General features: G+C 38.3%; 3 protein-coding genes across 5 annotated transcripts; 1 reads left to right on the forward strand and 2 right to left on the reverse strand.

Moving 5' to 3' along the window:
- Window positions 1-5,776, reverse strand: si:ch211-161c3.5 (uncharacterized protein C3orf18 homolog). The gene is made up of 5 exons (XM_034138547.1): window positions 5,231-5,776; window positions 3,972-4,388; window positions 3,731-3,756; window positions 2,770-2,899; window positions 1-620 (listed from the first exon to the last, which is right to left on the reverse strand). The coding sequence occupies exons 2-5, from the start codon at window positions 4,230-4,232 to the stop codon at window positions 540-542; spliced, it is 498 nt and encodes a 165-aa protein (XP_033994438.1). The 5' UTR covers window positions 4,233-4,388; window positions 5,231-5,776; the 3' UTR covers window positions 1-539.
- On the reverse strand, window positions 4,306-10,644 carry LOC117489638 (calglandulin-like). The gene is given in 4 exon segments (XM_034139107.1): window positions 4,306-4,376; window positions 7,111-7,273; window positions 9,210-9,401; window positions 10,627-10,644. Coding segments are annotated over 4 exon segments (444 nt in total).
- Window positions 9,219-19,038, forward strand: gnb1b (guanine nucleotide binding protein (G protein), beta polypeptide 1b). 3 transcript variants are annotated; one of them, XM_034138818.1, is made up of 11 exons: window positions 9,219-9,366; window positions 13,778-13,886; window positions 14,030-14,068; window positions 14,150-14,256; window positions 14,512-14,575; window positions 15,399-15,561; window positions 15,654-15,720; window positions 15,838-16,039; window positions 16,168-16,384; window positions 16,536-16,651; window positions 17,353-19,038. In XM_034138818.1, the coding sequence occupies exons 2-10, from the start codon at window positions 13,830-13,832 to the stop codon at window positions 16,640-16,642; spliced, it is 1,023 nt and encodes a 340-aa protein (XP_033994709.1). In that variant the 5' UTR covers window positions 9,219-9,366; window positions 13,778-13,829; the 3' UTR covers window positions 16,643-16,651; window positions 17,353-19,038. The 3 variants fall into 3 exon arrangements, with proteins under 3 accessions (XP_033994709.1, XP_033994708.1, XP_033994710.1); XM_034138817.1 differs by lacking the exon at window positions 9,219-9,366 and adding an exon at window positions 9,424-9,669; XM_034138819.1 differs by lacking the exon at window positions 9,219-9,366 and adding an exon at window positions 10,405-10,506.
- The last annotated feature ends 498 nt before the right edge of the window (window positions 19,039-19,536 follow it).

A 19,536-nucleotide genomic window follows, 5' to 3' on the forward strand; every position in this document is an offset into this window, starting at 1 on the left:
AAACCTTTTTTCTTTCAAATTGGTTTAAATAGTTTTAATGTATACAGATGGTAACAGATCTTCTTTGCTCAATAAAGAGGAAACAAAACAGTGAGGGACAGCTCACTTAAGAATGAAAAACATCCAGAGTTTAAACTCATCAGAGACAAAAGACCACAAAATCAGTAAAACACAAGTGTATATTTCTCTCTTCAAACATGGAAGTAGATATTGAAGCTCAGAAGAACTTCACTGAAAAGCTACCAAACATTTTAACAGCAATGACGCTACATGATCCAAGAAAAGTGCATCCCACTGCATTTGTGTACCAAATAATAAAAGTGCAAGATCATATGTGATTCCTACCATTATACTCCCTTATCAAACATGCACCCTACAATTTGTTTTTGAAAACCACTTCGTCCTGTGTCAGAGTGATGAAAATGTCCTTCAAAGCCACAGTTGTCCTAAAAACACTCCAGTTTTCCCTTTGTTTTTCTTCCTGAGAGACAGTCTGTTTCTCGAGCATCAAACTGAAATGAACTAATGGAAGAGAGCCGTTAAGCGTTGAGAGCTTTCGCTACATCTGTGAAGACCAGACGACTGGGCCTCTGTGTCGTCCCCTGGGAGGTTGTGAGAGTCTGCAGGGGAGACAGATGGGACATAAAACTGTCGGTTACATCAAGATCACATGTTGGCTCTAGTCTTTAATTGTACAACTCAACTTGGAAATGGTGATGATAGCTAGTTGCTCATTTCAGGACCATCAAATAAGTGAAATGTGACTGATAACTCATACCAGAGAAAATGTGTTAGGGTCAGAAGCCATGTGCAAAACCATGGTATGCCAACTGTTTAGGATTCATTTGTATATACATACTCTCATTTGTACTAGAAAATGTGTGTGATTATGTATAAGAATATTAATAAGGCAAACCTCCATTCTAAAATGTAGCTAAATGAATGTAATGCAGATGTACATATAGCCACATAATCGTTGTATGCCAGTGCCAAAGACATATTTGTATTTTATGCAAATATAATGGCCATGTTTGAGATGCAGTTGAAAGCTATGAATGAGATTTTGAGTTTAAGTTCATCTTACGAAAAATTAAAACTGTAATTCTTTATGTTTGTTTCTTTATAACTACTTTATGTGTGTACACATACATGGATGGATTTGATTTGAACACAAAATGAGGAAATCTGTTATGATCGGAGTATTAAGTTGAGGGAGCAAAAAAAGGAAAGGATGAAAGATAGTATGACTGAGTGTGATTGTGTGTGTCCTCTGTTAGCATACTCTAATACAAATTAGATCTTATAATATGACAAACATCTAACTAACTTGTTTAAAGGGGACCTATCATGCAAAATGCACTTTTGTACGTCTTTTATACATGAATATGTGTCCCCGGTGTTCCAGGGAACTCACCAAGTGTCAGAAAACACAACCCTCTCTATTTTCCTCCATACCCAAATCTCTAAAAAAGGGGCTGCAACGGATCTGATAAAAACTGATCCAGATTTGAACACGTTACTGACGTCAGGACGGTGGCGCTACGGCTATTGGGCCAACTCTCCACCTATCAGGGGAATGTGGGGTTGGGCCACGGCCGGCCATTGCCGCTCGAAAGCGCTGGAGACGCTGTAGTACATATGCCAGGCCTGTAAGTGGCGCTGTAGTCTGCCACAAAAGCAGCGAAGAAGACTTCCCGCGCATGGTTACCATGGTTACCCTTCTGTTTATTCTCCGCTGTGGCTTTTTTTCTCCCTCCCCGAGGCAAGCGTTTGCTCCCGCTGCTTTAATTCAATGCAATCCCTCCCCGTCGAGGCAAGCACTGTAATTCTCTCCGGTTAGTCCACCAGCAGATGACAAACACCCACCTCTCCGCCTCTTCCAAGGAACGAGGGGACCGTGCGGCAGAGTTTCAGTTAGGTTTTCTTTCGCCGGTCAAGATGTCCGTTAAAGTTTAAATCTTCCGGACAAAATTAGAAAAGTGCCGGTCAAAGGTCTTCTTTGTTATTTATTGAGCTTTAAAACAAATGAATAACGACTCTATATAATAATAGGCTATAATAAAACACGGAGGACGGAGATCTATTTTTCTCCCCCTCTTCTGACTTGATCAGAGCGCGCTCCCCTCTCCTGCAGGGGGGCGTGGTCAGCTGCAGCTCACAGAATCAGCCCCCTGCAAAAACAGGGCTGGAGAACAGCAAATAGAGCGAAATGAGGCATGGCTAAAATGCATGATCTGTTTGGTATTTTGACAACAGAAATGTATAAATATACCTTATATAGGTATGGCCCTACAATATATCATTTAAATATAGCATGATAGGTCCACTTTAAGTTTGATGAACGGAAACAATGAGAGAATTAGGATTGGGAGGAAAAAAGAGGTTTAGAGAGATGTTTCAAAGACACTCAGGTGATACTTTACCATGCTTGCCTTTTACCATTATGCCATTGTCAAAACTTAAAAGAAATCAAAAGAAAATAATGATAAGTTTTGACAGGAAAAACATGGACATTAAGAGATTAACATCTAATAGTGGAATACAAAAATAAAATAAAGCACATATGTACTGACATGTCAACAAATAGAGACTCAACTAAACACTGGGGAATTTTGATAGAAGTTTGTTATCTATGACAGGAAACATTGTTTATGTCATTGTAACTTGGTTATCGTGGCTTTTGCGGTCCTCCCCACTTGTGGTCTGAATAGGAACATTTATTCTAGATAAGACAGAGAGATAGGACATTGGTTCCTGAGAGAACCTCACCTTGGCATTGGGACCCGCGAGGCTGCCGTCCCGGCCGTGATCCAGTAGTTCCTGTTCCAGCAGGTCGTCTTGTTCTTCAGCCGGGTCAAAGCTGTACATGGGCATGAGCTGGTGCCTCAGCTTCTCCAGCCTGTAAGACAAGAGTTGAGAGGTGAAGTGAAGTCAGCATTTAGGTGAAAATAAATGTTGCCGAGTTGCACTGTTGGTTTAAAATGTTTGTTATTCGCTAAACCCTACTAACTGGATTTTGACACAGGGCCCCTCTTCACTACTCTGCCACATAATGACCTAAAACTGCCAGAATTGTCTTGGTTGAAACTATGTTTTAGCAGAGATGGAACAAGAACACTACTATTTTAATTCAGCAAGGGCAAAACTACAGTGCAGAAATACTCTACAACACATATAAGTCCTGCATTCAAAAGTGTACATAAGTAAAAGGATAAGAATACAAATATAGTTAAAGTACCAAAAGTAAAAGTCCTATTTTTATTAATGCCCCATTTCAGAACTAAATGAAGGAATTGTATGCTTAATCATGTTTTATTATTATAGTAACTGTTAAATAAGGAGCTTTTTTTTGTTTTGTTTTTTTAAAAGGTACCATGAAAACGTCCAGATAGTTTGTGGATTTCAACATAGGAACCTGTAATAATACTACATACATTGTTTTATGATTATAATTTTGCATCATGGATCTGAATCTTCAAATTAACTAAAGTTATCAAATACATTTAGTGGAGAATGAGTATAATATTCCCTCTGAAATGCACTTGATTCAAAGTTTAAGGTTGCAGGACATTGAAATAAAAGTTGTATTGTAGTATAGTACTTAGATAAATGTATATAATTACTGTCGGAAAATAATACTGATACCAATTGGCATGTTATAAACTAAGGCTGGTTGTAATAAACTAAGGTAGGTTGTGGGATCAGCTAAAATAAGTATTTGTAAACGTACCGCTTCCGTTTCCGAATATACAGCATCTAGGATGAAGAAAAACAGATATAATGACAAAAAGGCGGTGGACTTAAAATAAAAAAACAAAGTAAATGACTGAGTGCAAGTATAAACACATAACAGTATGTGTGTCAAGACAAATACACACTTATTGATATAAACAACATCGATTTGGTCAAGACATTCCAGTTCATTTAGAGATTAATGCTACTTAAGAGACAATATCTAAATGATTTCTTACTATTGCCACTGCCAAGCCGATGACAGTGATGATGCCAAAGGGTACGAGCACCATTCCCATTCCCGAGCCCTCCATCACGGCCTCTGGGAACGAGGTGGCATTGAAGCTGGTCTCGTTTGCTGTGATAGTAACAGTCATTAATGTCGTTCTGGAGGTGACATTGTCTCTGACGCCCTTGCTCGTCGAGAGGAAGGGGATTGCTGTGGTCGTGGCAGTTGTGGAGAAAAAACTTGGAGTTGTCTTAGCTGCAGTTACGGCCATGGTCAGGTGCAACACTTTTAACTGAAGGATGTATTTTGGTTCTTTGTGTGGACGTTGCTGTGTCGCTCAGCCTCTAGTGCGTCTCATGGTGGACACAGGTGACTTCTCTCTGGTTTGAGCATTGATGGGGCTTCGCAATTTCATCTGGAGAAAAAACTAAAACAACAGTTTATGATTAATAAAGGGTTATTGTAGGAAGCATGAATAAAGGTAAAGCGTTCTTTTAACTGCAGCCAAAAACTAAAATATGTCCAATTTGCTTCTGTGCACTGATTATTCTCAAAATGGTTGAATTAAAGAAAATTCAGTTCTGACACATCTCACGCTTAATTTCAGTTGTGGTGGGTGTTTTTGGGCAGGATGTGGGTAGCAAAGGCAGAGAAGTGGCATAACAAACTTGATAAAATACCAAGGAATACTAACCACTTAAACTGTAACATGCACTGTGAGGAAATGTGTTGGCAGCTCTTTCAAAACGGCAAATTTAAACTTACACCCACACACACGCTACCACACACACTTCCATAAATATCCACTATACATCCAGGTACATGTGGCCTACTTCACACCCACACATACTGTAAACATCCCATGAGAGACAAGCAATGCATCCTGAGGATTTACACATATGAGTTTTAAGACATTTCCTTTGAAAGCAGAAACAAGACATGATCCATTCCTCTCTCCTTGGTGCATCCTGTCTGCTTGTGCCCCTAATGAGGACCATGTGCAGCTGAAGCAAACAACCAATGAAAACCAAAGGCTGGATTTAGTCATTGCTAGTTGTCTAGTTAAACATTCCTGCACAGCAACCAGACATGAGCATGCAACGTCTTTGTTTGAATGATGGTATGACCTTATTACTGTGTTACTGGTGTTATTTGTAGTCGAGATGCACTGTATCTCAGCAGTCCTGTCCAAACAACTGAGCTCATAATCCTGCCAACGTGACCAGGTCCTACTCCATGTTCCCTCTCAGATTAGAGCTGCATACGTACCTTAACATACAACATGCATGACTTCAGATGTGAGCTGCGGCAGGCCAGGGTTAGCTAGAGAGGGGAAAATGTCATTGGAAGAGGCAGCATTTCCTCCAGTGGCTGCCCCTCCTCCTATTCTGCTTCCCCCTTTAGCAAAGCAGGTACTGCACAGGCTGTTTACATTGACAAAAACAAAGCCATTTTCTGTGAATATGGACTCCACACACCAGAGTAACCCTATCCCAGCAGCCTCAAAAAGATCCCCTTCCCATTCTCCGGTTTCCTCTTCGGATCAACCCCCCTCCGCTTTGCCCTTTCTTGTATTTCACACAACAGAGGCTGATCCAGGGATGCTGCAAACAGAGATCAGCGCGGATAACTCCCTCCCCCGCAGCCCTGTGATTGGTCCGATGGCTTCAAGTGAGAGATGCAGTTGGCTCCTTCAACTGTCTGTCTGGCTTTGCAGGGATGAGAATGGGATTTAATGGCTCTGCACACCAGATGCTGTCAGACCCAAGTGAATGACTGCATCCGGGTGGAAGCTCTAAGGAAATTAACCCTGTCTTGTCTTTTCTTTGACTCTTAATAATCTGACCATAACAAAACAAACAGTAAACATTATGGGGTGGATTTAAAACAATTGCTATTTGTAATTCCCCTAAAACTGTTATTTTTTTCCTGTAGAATATTCAAATTACCAGTGTATTTGAAGCAGGATCAAGCATTACAAATAAATCAATTATTGATCATGTTCTTTAATTTATTTTTATTAGGCCTGCCGATAAAAATGGTGCGTTGATGTTTATTAGGATGCATTGGTTGACGTTGTATTTTGTATTCTTCCAGTGGGATATAAGATAAGATGTACTTTATTGATCCCAAATTGGGAAATATTTTCGTTGCAGCAGCATACAAAAACAAGGCATTGCACATCATTAGAAATTAAAAGATTAGAAATAAACAATTCTAAAATATAAACATCTAAAAATATAAATAAACCGGCATTAGAGAGTAGAAAATATACAGTTGACCGTGAAGATAACAAATCTATAAACTATCTGATAAATAAAACACTATTGAAGGGCCAATTTTCAGTTAACACAATATAAAGCAGGATATTATTTACATTAAGTGTGTAATGAATGGAGAATTAAATTAAATATACATTTTGAAGTTAACCAAAGAGAATCTATGGAGCAGTTAGTTATCTGCCAGCCAGAGGTGATTTGTTATACAGAGTTATTGCAGAACCTTATCTTATCTTATGTGATTGCACACATTTCAGTTTGTTAGACATAATGGTAAATATGTTAAGAACTTTATCATGAATTGACTTGTTTTATAATTGTGAGTGAATGTAACAACAGTTGCAGAGTATCCACAAGTTCTTCGGCTCATTTTGAATGAGTCCCCATCAGTCATCATGGCCACAAATTCTGAAAGATTTTAAATAAGCAGTAAATATTTTTGTAACGTACTTTATACATTACCACCCAATTTCAATCATATTTTGGATGTGTGTGTGTGAGATGCAACTATGCTTTTTATGAACTATATCCCATTATAAAAAACACGGTGAAACACTGACACCTACTGTTTGATGTGGCAGGCTGCAGTTAAGCAGAATACTGCAGTATTAGATAATATTTTGTTTTATTATAATGGTTTGGAAGATGTTGCTCGCCTAAAATGTGTGCTATTAATCTAGATTGGCATTTAAGATCCAGTTTTGTTTCACATAATAAATTGGAAGTCAAGGTGACATACTGGCACAGGTGCTTGTAGTCGTCTAACTATTATTATTTCAAAGAATGTCAGAAGGTCAAAGAGCCAAGCTAAATGTATTTAAGAGAAAGATACACATGTGGTGTTGGCAGTCAATGCAGATTTATATTTACCATCTTTGGCCATCTGGCTGAGCTCTCTCTCTTTAGGATTGATCCCGATTAAACCCATCAGCCTCTCCAGCTCCTGTGTCTTCACATCTCTATTTCACTCTTCATCAAACATCTCAAACACTCCCTTGTACTCGGTGATCTGCTCTTGTGTTAACTTGCTGGCCTGGAAGAATATAAGTTTCAGTATTTGACTTTAGTTAGTAAGTTGTATCAAGAGGAGAAAATATCCGTGCAGCAACATGTCTGGAATCACTCCATGAGGAATTTATATTAGAGTTTGTTTTGTAAGTAGTATGTGAAGTTAATTGCTTTGTCATAGTTTCTCACCATTTTCTGTCATGGTTCAAACAAAACGGAGGGCAAGCACTGTGGCAACACTTACAGTAGAATGAGAGGATGTCGTAGCCTCGTCATTACTGCCCTTTTAATGTAATGCTCCTTCCCCAGAGTTTAGAGCAGCAGGCTTTGTGGCCTTTTATGGCACTTAAAGGATGGACTGGCTTATCACCCATGAGGAATATTTGAATAGGGATCTCAACTAACAAATTGTAAAAAGCAAAGTTATACTTGGATATAAAATATAACTGGTTTGGTAAACTTGTAATAAGTTAAAATGGGACGTTATTCTAAAAGTTACCAAGACAAAAGAAGATTCAAGGTAAGGAATTGTGAAAAATATCAAATGCATTTTCTGACCTCAACATCACGTGGTCCACTTATGGGAACTGCAATTAGCTTGCAGTTAGCCATTAGCAGGTGCTTTGGCAGCCTCCAGTGACTTGCATGAAAGCAGACAACCAAATAGGATGCACTTAACTACAAGAAGTTATTTCCAACATTGCAATGGGAACATTACAAATTTCACATTTGTTTGTCAAGAGATAGGAATATGAATCTCTGTATGCCATATGCATAAAGTAAAATGCAAAATATATCTTGATAAAATACAATTGGAATAAAACAAAACACCTTAATGGGTACAATAAAACAAGATGAAACTGTAACATATTTAAAGATAAATAAAGGTAGGTATTTGGAGTTATACTTACATTATCTGGTAGTCAGCAAGGTAATCAGGACAATTGTATTTTTCTACCTAATCCAATATTCTATTTTTGTATGCTAAGTGGAAAAAATATTAAGGTTTGGCCATAGTTTTAAAGAAAGAAAGACTACCAACGCCATGAAGGTTTTGATCAATCTCGTAGAAAAATGTAGGAAGAAAAGCTGATAGTTATAATTTGATGATCAAAATACTTGCCAATTTAACTAAATTCTAGTCTCTGTGGGCTCTTTCTGATCATCACAACTCAGTGGGAGAAGTTTGGTCTAAAAATGACAGATGAAAAACATTTTCTCATACATTTCAATATCTGTATAAAGGTGCACTGAGAACTATGATCTACAAAGCAATGTTGCTTATGGTCCGGCGAAGCAACAAGGAAATACTTTTGCATATAAGATGGCCTTTGTTGAAAATCGATAAACAAAATATTAAAATGTAATTCATCTAATGAGGGTCTAAATCTGGATATTACTGGGGAGCCGACAAGCAGACACATTTAGCCTATTGGACGTTGAGGAGATACACAATGCTGTGTGGGCTAGAATAAGAATTTGTCTTATGTGGGGATGAACCGGGGATGAACTAAAGGTGTCCTTAACAAATGCAGGGATTATAACAAATGTAAGGGAACTGGTTTTGGATGAAAGACAAAAGATAAACTAGAAGAGTATGATTTAAAGCAACAGGTTTTAATTCCCCTACAACCAAAGTAGGCCTAGTGTCCCACCCACCATTAGTATTTCCAAAGGTGATGTTGGCTGTAAGGCAAAATAGGACATTGTGCAGATCAGCATACCTATATAGGTAGGCTAATATTTTATTATATTTTCTGATGGCTCAAAATATCAAAATGATCGAACAGGAGTTTGCATTCCACAATTCCAATTTCCAATTAATTGAGACAACATATTGTTTTGTAGGCTACGCTAGAATTGAGATGCACATATATTACAAACGAGAAGAGCTACATTTTGTTTAAAATGATCGATTATCTCCAGATTTAGATAATAGAACACCGATCTGTGGTTTCTACCCATCGTCGCTGCTGCATCGTGGGGTTTCCCAGCGCTGACTGCAGGGTTACCGCGCCCATCTCGTCGTTCGATGGCCGGACGAGAGTGAACCTACTTCGGAAAGGGCAGATGTTAAACTGGGCAAAAGGAAGACAGTAGGCTGTCTTGTTGAATGAGGTATAGTGACTTTTAAGATTCGCCTTTTTGTACGCCTGTGTGCAGTGTCTTCAGTGCACAGCTAGTGGGTGTGATACCCCCTCCTCCCCTCCCCTCCCCTCCCCTCTCCGGTTGGTTGACTGAGGTTGTCAAGCTCCCTAGCCGTAGTGTTCGGGAAGGGCTGCTCCTCGGAAAACTACCGCTAGCTGGCTAGCTAGTTAGTGAGCTAGCGTTGTGGTGTTCGTTGATGCGTGGATCGGAGGTATACACCGTCTTGCTTTCCAGTCAATGCCAAAACCCAAAAACAAACGCAAATTGAATCAGGTAAGGAGAAGAAACAAAGTAAATGTATGCTGTTTCCATACCTTCCACAGAAAGCGTTAATACCATTATCTGATTAATTGTGGCGGAATTGAACGGTCCGGGGGTGGGGTAGCAGCGATAGCTAGTTAGCTTCCTAGCCATTTAGTTAGCTGCGGTTGGCTAACGTTAAGTTAAGTTAAGGCAGTTTTATCATGAGCAAATACAATTGGCTAAGGTACAAAAGTGTCTGCAGCGGTGGATCATGATGCTCAGTATTTGCGCTGGTTAAACAGATTGCAGCGAAACGTATCTTTACATAAGTGCATTTAGTCTATCTACTGTTAATGGCAGCGAGAGCTGGCGCTGAAGTAACGTTAGTGTTGGCCAGTGAGGTTTTCATATCAGCGATGGCCCTGCTGCTCCCTGGCCTAAACTACAGTAGCCTACTTAAAAGTACTAGCTAGTTAATGCCAAAATGGTATTGAAGACAACTGCAGTGATATTGTCAGCAGCTTAGGCTTCATGGGTTGATTTACACTCAAAATGTTACATTTAGAGACATTGCTGTGAGTTGATGATGACACACTGGGTTGGGCTGGAACAATAAACGTCCCGTAAACAAATTTACAACAAATATTGGTTATTGGCAATAGCAGAGCAGCCATAATCACTATATGACGTGAACATTGCACCCTTTATACATATCGGCTATGTGTTATTAATGAGAGTTATTGGAGCGCGTTAACACCCCTTTTTTTCCTTTTCTTTTTTTTTTTTTTACAAGCCGAAGTAATAAGTTAGCATATTGCTGCCTTCCTGCAACGAAACGGCGGCGCCGGTACAACGCCTTTAACTTAGGTTTGTAACGTTAGTTATTTATCTCCAGTTAGCCAATTGGCAGTAATACAGCGATGGATGAAAGATGGTCATCTACTTAATGAAAATTCACCCGCATCTGTTATTGCATTTGTTGCTTACTGAAGTCAAACAGGCCATCGCCTCCCGACCTTGCAGTTTTTACTGGCTCGGGTTCACTTCAGGATTAGAAAACCAAATAAATAAAGTGTTAACGTTAATCAAATCATCCGTGCACCGCCGGGTTTAACAAGATTGCACGTATATATCTAATTGGATTTCTGGAGGCCAAGCAACCACGTAGTTTCCAGGTTTACCCACTAAGCTAACTACATAGCATTCCGTGTAATTGCGGAAGAGCAGCTGAGTCTACCCTTTAGTGACTGGTTGCGATTTTTTTGCATTAGATGCTACGAGCTATTTGATTGTTGGTCTCGAAATTCAACTTACTTGTACCGACTTTGCTTGCTTACCGGTAATTGTTAAATACCAAGCGACATTCTTACTAATACAATGTCGCTATTTTTCTTTCTTGAATACTTGCTCTGCCTGTAGGCCTACACTCTCAAGCCTGCTAGCAAGCTAACTAGCAGCAATCTGCAAGATGGCGTTTAGTTGCATCTCCTCAGATTTCCATCAGTGCAAGTCATATTATCATTACACTGTGCATCCTTGAGTACATTTAAAAATTCGATTAGAGGAAGTCAGATACTTAAAGTGCAATCCTTATATTTTGCCACACAATGGTGCTGAGTTTTTCCCGGATATATGTGCCGAGCTATGGTAGCCCAACCCTCTTAAAAGAGTAACAAACTGACTGAAACAGCTAGCCAGCAGCCATTCAAATACAATGCAAACTAGTCTACTGTTGTAGGCAAATCACAGTACTGCACACAGTGACTAAGTCAACTATCAGTACAACACATACAGATTTCAGATGTCTGTTCACAGACATCATTTAGAACATGCGAGTTAGGTATGTTGATACAGTAGCTATTGTACTCTAATATGTTATATCTATCCGCCATACAGTATCTTAAGACATTTAATTTATATTATTGTGTGAGTAAGAAATTCGAAAATTGATTAATTATAAAAATTGCTTCATTGCAAGTGCAACTTTATCCTATTTTATTAAAGTAAGGCTGGTTACATTGGAAAACTAGAAGGGAGTGACCGTACTGTAATAGGCTTGAGATCTCACTGCAAGTGCCTGGATTTTCACACTGAAAATCCAGCCACTTGCTTTAAGCATGCTGTGTGTAAAAGAATTAAGATTAATATCATCCTTTTATGATTGGGAAACATATTTCTAATGCTGGACCGGCTTTGCCAGCTGTTTATGTTAGTGGACACGGATAGGATTAGAGACTCGTTGACGGAGGATTTTAGCTTTTAGGATTATGTAGTTGCTCAGTGATATTGCTGGTTATGGCTTTCTCTATGATCCAGCTTTAGACCTGTGGAATATTGCATTATCATCGTTTAACAGTACAGATAAGCAGACTTGGCCTTTTGAGAACGGATGTAAACTCATGCAGAGAAATGTTTTAGTGGAAATGCAGGAGACACCTTTTTGAAAGTAGCAGGAACAGACTGCCCTTAAGGGACCTGGGAATAAGCTACTGAGCTACAACTCCAGGCTGTTTGCCACTGCTCATTGTTTATCATGCAGTCAGCTGACCCTGATCAGGCGCTTGGAAAGGAGAAGTGATGAGGGAGAGGAACTCCTTAACTGTAAGCATCCACAGAGGTCAATGTGAAGTACTTAAAACTCTGTCCTTTTCTAACATCACTCCAGGCTATCCCGCTTTTGGATTTACAATAACAGTTTTATGGTTTGGTAAACCACATTTAAGTTAAAAAATAAAATAAGCAACTGTTTAAGTGTTATTTTGAATCGTACAGTATTTTTAATTGTAAATCACTATGGCCAAATGAAAGTTATTTTAGATAGTGTGTTCTGTGTATGTCTGTTCATGCCAAAAACATAAGGATTCATTATACTGTGTAGAGACAGATAACACAAGATAACATAGACTTGTTTGGGCATTGGTAAACTTGGTTATCTGCTAACAGTTGTATTTCTGTCATTTTGGGAATATTGTGTTTAAATCACAAAGCAAGAATGGCATTCTGCTGTCACGATGTGAGGATATTGTTTGGAAAGTACATTTGATGACACCCGTTTCTATAGATGAATGGGTATATGTTTGGAAAGTACATTTGATGACACCCGTTTTTATAGATGAATGGGTATAGGAGGGTAACCTGTATTAAAATGCTCCTAAAGGATAACATGGTCAGGTGAAGAAGATTTTCAATGTTGTTCTATAACCTCCAGTGACATAAGTCTACTGACAGGACTACAGCAGGTGAGTTAACTGGGGAAGGCAGGGTCGGTCAAACTGAATTGACACCGCTGTTCGCAATCCGCGATAAATCTGGATGAGATTTTAGTTGTAATTCCGAGTTTATTAGCTGTGCTTGTATTTTTTATATAAAACATTTTAATATTGCAAGTTGATTTGCTACACGCATTATGCAAATACCAAGGGGGACAATACGTCTCTTATAAAGACCGCTTTAAATTAACTCAACTCAACACTGCAAATCCTTTGTTTTGTGTTGTTAAGGTATATGGAATCATCTGATTTATAACCATGAAATCCTCGTCTTTGAACATTGTCAAAGTATAATTACAATGAATATTCCTAAACATAATTCACATATTGAAAAAGTCTGAGCACAAGGATTCTCATATGTGTCACAGAATGCTGCAGAAATTGACATATAAAATGTACTCCATACGTTTTTATTCTGAAACACAATCCATGTAAATAAAGTTAGTATCTTGTAAAGGACACTATTATGGCTGGAGCAATTGTCATTTTTCAAGCTTCCTTTAACTAAATACATTAAATAACTTTAATGAAATTACTTCAAATAGTGTATCGCTTTGATGCGTGATACTTAATTTAGTTCTAGATATTGTTATTATATTTGGAACATGCTTTTTGGGTCGCAGGGATTCAGATGAACGGGATAATGCTGGCAAAACCTGGCAATCTCAACTCTGCAGCAGGGTTGTGGTAACGATATTAAGATCGATACCTGTGCCAACGAAAGTTGGCTAAACTGACAGCAATCCGCCTCTATCATTCCCTTCACCCGCTAAGATATATTATTTTGTTATGCTTTTTTGTTTATGTTAAGTATATATTCTGCAATTTGTGCAAATGATTAAAGTGCTACTCTTTCTTTTTCTTTTTAGATCAAAAAGTGCCCCAGTAGTTGGAGTAAGGTAACTGAAAAAGCAGAATAAAATGAGTGAACTGGACCAGTTACGCCAAGAGGCTGAGCAGCTCAAACATCAGATCAGAGTGAGTAACGAGCCTTTTTTTTTAATCTGCCATACAGTCAAAACATTAATATAAAAATAACAATTTACAAGTTAAGTATGTATAAAAAGAATAGATGTGAGAAAATCCTGCCCCTAAAGATTGGATTTTGTTCTTCCTTTCAGGATGCCAGGAAAGCATGCGCAGATGCCACACTATCACAGGTAACATTTAGCATTATGGGCTTTGTTTAATGTAGAAAAGCTTTTGTTCTGAAATTAACCCGAGTACCTGATGTTTTGCAGATCACAGCTAACATTGACCCCGTTGGCCGAATCCAGATGCGTACAAGACGAACGCTGCGGGGTCATTTGGCTAAAATCTATGCCATGCATTGGGGAACAGATTCCAGGTGAAGTGACTTGTTGTGTTGTATCCTGATCCTGCTTTATGTCACATGTTGAGCAAAGTGCACACATAAGAAAATCGCTAAATGTAATGAGTTGTTACACTGATGTAGTTTCCGTCATATAACTATATTTGTTTTTCAACCCCGTTGCAGTCCTGTCCCCTTTGCTTTTGTCTCATGATTCTAGATAAAAATAGATTTTGTGTGACGACTGTGATTGTTGTGTTGGTGTTAATATAGCTGTTCTCATTTATGTAGGCTCTTGGTCAGTGCCTCTCAAGATGGAAAACTCATTATTTGGGACAGCTATACCACAAATAAGGTAAGTTGTGTTTCCTTAACAGGGATTTCTGAAGTAGGGGTTGTTGAAAATACAAAAGCCACTCTGTGGCATTTATTTGCAAAGTAGTAACAACAGCAGTTGATACTTGCAGATGTCAGTTTTGCTTTGAATATGCAAATAAAGTAATAGTTGCTACATTTCTAAAAGAAACCTGCAGGATACAGCTGAATAATATAAATATTGGGTGTATCTTTGTTAAATGTTTCATATTGTTCCTGCTGCACTTAATTTTGCAGCATGCTTCTATTTTCGTGGAACTCACAAGGTTATACTAGAAATAGAGGGAAGGAAACTAACTATCTGCCTTATGCTGCATTCATTTGGATAAATCTGAAAGGGTTGCAGATCAGCTGATAGAGAAGCATTTGTGGCCTTTGCCTTGGGGCTGGTGTGTCGGGTGTGCTGTTATCGGGATGGGTGGAAGTGGATAGAAGTTTGTGTACCAGGCAATTTGGCCCTCTTAAAGTTAAAACCATTTACAATCAGTTTGATGAAGCAAGCAATACGTCACACTGGGAATTAATAGATCAAAGAGTAATTCTTCCAATGTATCTCTAGACCTGCTGAGAATATAGCAGGCCACATGTAGGTTAGAATTGTATATGGATTATCCTTTAAAGTGAGTTTAATGGCATAATGTTGTCCCCATAGTGCTATAATAATGTCAAAGTCCTCTTGGATATTTCCTATCAATCTCTTTCATAAAAGATTGCCTTCTTAATTTGTCAATTCTGACTTGTTTAGTTACTAGACTTGTAAAACTAGCAACTGTAATAACACTGGGTTAACTGTTTTGTTCTAGGTTCATGCCATCCCACTTCGATCTTCCTGGGTCATGACCTGTGCATATGCACCTTCAGGAAATTATGTGGCCTGTGGTGGCTTAGACAACATCTGCTCCATTTACAACCTGAAAACCCGCGAGGGGAATGTACGTGTGAGTCGTGAGCTCGCTGGACATACAGGTATATGATACACTCTGCTCATTTTCTATTTCTAGCTGTGAATCTGACATGAAATTCCATATCAATAACTCTATCGATTCTTTGAATATCAGGATACCTGTCCTGTTGTCGCTTTGTTGATGACAACCAGATTATTACAAGCTCTGGGGATACCACTTGGTGAGTAAAAGGATGGCCCTCCTTAAGTTGCTTTACCATGTTGCTGAGTCACCATTTTTGGGCCAACTCTTGAATGTTGGAAAAATGGGTGTCTGATTTGGTTATTTTATTTTATAGTGCACTTTGGGACATTGAGACTGGCCAGCAGACGACCACATTTGCTGGACACACAGGCGATGTCATGAGCCTGTCGTTGGCCCCTGACACACGGTTATTTGTCTCTGGTGCTTGTGATGCCTCTGCTAAACTCTGGGATGTTCGAGAGGGCATGTGCAGACAGACATTCACCGGCCATGAGTCTGACATCAACGCCATCTGTGTACGTAGTTTTTCTTGTACTTGATTTAGCATTTTGGGATGTGTTCCGTTTGATATAGATGTACTTTTTGTTTTGTTTTCCTCTATTGTGCATTAATGATTTCTCTTTTTGTAATTTTTCTTTTTTAGTTCTTCCCTAATGGCAATGCCTTTGCCACGGGCTCCGATGATGCCACCTGCAGGCTGTTCGATCTGCGTGCTGATCAGGAATTAATGATCTACTCTCATGACAATATCATATGTGGCATCACCTCTGTTGCTTTCTCCAAGAGTGGCCGCCTTCTTCTGGCCGGATATGATGACTTCAACTGTAACGTGTGGGACACACTAAAAGCCGACCGCGCTGGTACGTAGCTTAAGCATAGCTCAAATAGAAGCCCTTTCTTTGCAACATGTAGAATTATGTTTCAAGAATATCCGTTCGTCAATAATGGATAAAATAATTTACCTGCCTTTTTTGTCATGTAGACTCGATAACAATTTTTGTATTTTTCTAGGTGTGTTGGCTGGACACGACAACCGCGTTAGCTGCCTGGGAGTTACTGATGATGGCATGGCAGTCGCGACAGGATCCTGGGACAGTTTTCTGAAGATCTGGAATTGAAGCCTGAAGGTTTATATTTTTAAAACATTATTATTGTTTGTCATGTTCTTACATTTGTACCGAAGCTATTTAATTCCTAGTAAGGTCCAAAGCCTGTAGCAGCATAGCATCTTCTTGTACTCAAAAGTACCACGTGGGTGAAATGAAACATCTTTACATTTCTTAGTTTTATGTTGGACTGCATATATAAGCTTGAATCAATCTAGATAAGCATCAGAACAACTACCAGTATATATATATTTTTTTAAAGCTACATTTATTTCACACCAGACATGCTGTATCTTAAAAAGTGTCCAATTGGAGCCCCACAAAAAGTATCTACAGTCACTTATAGTAATATGAAATAGAACTTTGAAAAAGGTTGTTTCTTTTGTCTTTTAAAGCCTTGGAAAATAATATTATTATGTATGAACACCATGTTTATGTTTTAAAGTTGTTATTTACACCAAATTCTTTCACCAAACGTTTTCTTTTGAATACATTCATAAAATACTTACTACATTTGGCAGCCTCCTTTAATTCCAAACATGTTACACTTGCTCTGCAGCAGGTTGCAGCCTCCTTAATGTTTAAGCTAGTCTGTGTCATTACATAGCTTTTTGTCAGACCTTTGCTTGTTAGGTCCTAAAATCACATAACTTTAAATTGGCATATAGACTAGATCAAGTCAGACAAGATACATTCTAAAATGCCTCTGTCTTTGTTCCCAGATGTTCTTTTAACTCCAAAGTTGACTGGAAGACCATTACAACTTCAGAATGTTCACAGCATCTTCTTCAACACTGTTTAAACGGACTTGGACACCACAAAAACGAAGGGAAACCAATGCCTTTCCTACACAAAGAAGAGCACAATTGTTTATCACCTAGTTAAGAAAGGATCTCCTGTGGTATCAAATCAGAAACTTGTGCATTCCTTCTTGGACCATTTTATGTTACCTTGAAAGAGAAAACAACACTATCATCCCATGCAAATGTGTGCGTCTTGAAAGCAAATGTTGGAGTGTAATTGTACAAATTATTTAACTTTTTTTTTTTTTTAAGAATTCTATTCTGATGGTTTGTTATTCTTGATGGCTTTCCTTTTGTCATATTTCTTTAGTGGTTTTAGATATGTTTGAATTACAGCTTGTCATTCTAATCCAGTTTAATCATATACGACAGAAGAGAGTAAACATGCAGCAAGTAAAAGCTTGGATCATATTACACGAGCAGCTTTCAAAATGTCCATGATGTATTTATATACTAGCTGTTTTTGTTTCATCACAGCCTTTTGCACATGAAGAAGCTTTGCCTCTAAACTAATACTATGTTAACTAACCAAGCACATGCTATAAGTTATGAATGCTCATTCCAGTACAAAAGGAGTTATTACGAGTAACTTATCCAGTTAACCCCCTTAATTCTTGTACATGCCTTTGACTTTGGGTGGGAAGGGGTGGGGTAGCAAGGTAGGTGCTGAGATAATTGGGGCATGGCTGGATTTTATTATATGGATGGGGGGGATGTGTGTAGTATCCACTTTGAGTGAAACACCTCACCTGACTAAATAGACACTTCCTTTGCTTGGGACTGCAGTTGCAACTCTGTGAATGAAATGTACAAATCAATGTCTGAAAATAATGGTCTGATGTTTTAAGTTGACATTTAATTTTGTCTGCCATGAGTTAATTTAGATGTGCATGCTGTAGACTTGCTTTCAATGGTGCAAAATCCTAGATTTTTTTTGTTTTTGTTTCTGAAAATGAGAGTAACCTATTGATTGAACTTAACACAAGCCAATTTTTGGCTCAAATTCTGCATACATCATGTACTAATACTGGTAACGCTATGCACCAGAGTAAGCAAGAATGGAGAAAAACTTAATATTGACTGCATACTTAGTGTAAATTATGCTTACCAGTTCTATTGATGCCAATTTTTGTAATAAATATAACAATCATTGTGAGAATTCTATCCTTGACAAACCTTTTTCTCTCCTTCAAATCCTCACACTCAATGGAACAAAAGCTTCCTCACATACTGTCCATACTAAAACTTTTGTACATTTTTGTTCTTGGTCTTAAATTAAAAATCAGAGCATCTGAATGACAACATTTCACTGTATACAGAAGCACTTTTGTTAAAGTTGTGACATATTTTCACTTTTCTTTTTTTCTGCGATGATGTACAATAAATGTGATGTATTCGTGTGTGGCCACAAGTGAAAATGCAATTCAACTGAGATGGATTCCCTTTTCTTTCCATTAATATTATAGAGCTCTGCACCCTTATGTACCTTTTCACTTTTTGTATTTCATTTCAGTCTGTTGGTGTTACACGGTGAGCTGGATGCAAGATAGATACTGTACTAAATTGTACTGTTGATTGAAAAATGTAATAAAAAGCTGTTTGAGATCTCTTTGTCGTGTTTTAATATAAAAGCTGCATCAGATGTTTGTTGTATTCACATTTTATTACTGATGTGTCGTTCCGATATTGCATGTATGTGCTTTAGAAAGAGTTGTCCAGAGATACTGTAGCTTCACTATTCTCCAGGGAGTAAAGTGAGACCAGCAACACAAGACAACATTTAAAAGGAAAGACAACTACTTGATTTACAACAAGGTCTTTCATTCGGACTAATCGGAACTATAATATACTCATGGGTATAAATCTGTCTATATTTGTTTATCAAAATGCACATTGTATTCTCGTGGAATGAATATTTAATATCCCCTCTATTATAGGGTTTCTGATGTATTTACAGGAGCATATTGCTTAGTAAAGATAAAGAATTGGATGACAAAATATTTTGTTGGGTGGGACTGGAATACATTTTCGTCTAATAGACTACTGAGCAGACTTGTATATTATTTTATAGTGTTCGAACAAACATATCACTAAAAAGAAAGT

This window comes from Trematomus bernacchii, unplaced genomic scaffold (assembly GCF_902827165.1).
Source record: "Trematomus bernacchii unplaced genomic scaffold, fTreBer1.1, whole genome shotgun sequence".
NCBI lineage: Eukaryota > Metazoa > Chordata > Actinopteri > Perciformes > Nototheniidae > Trematomus > Trematomus bernacchii.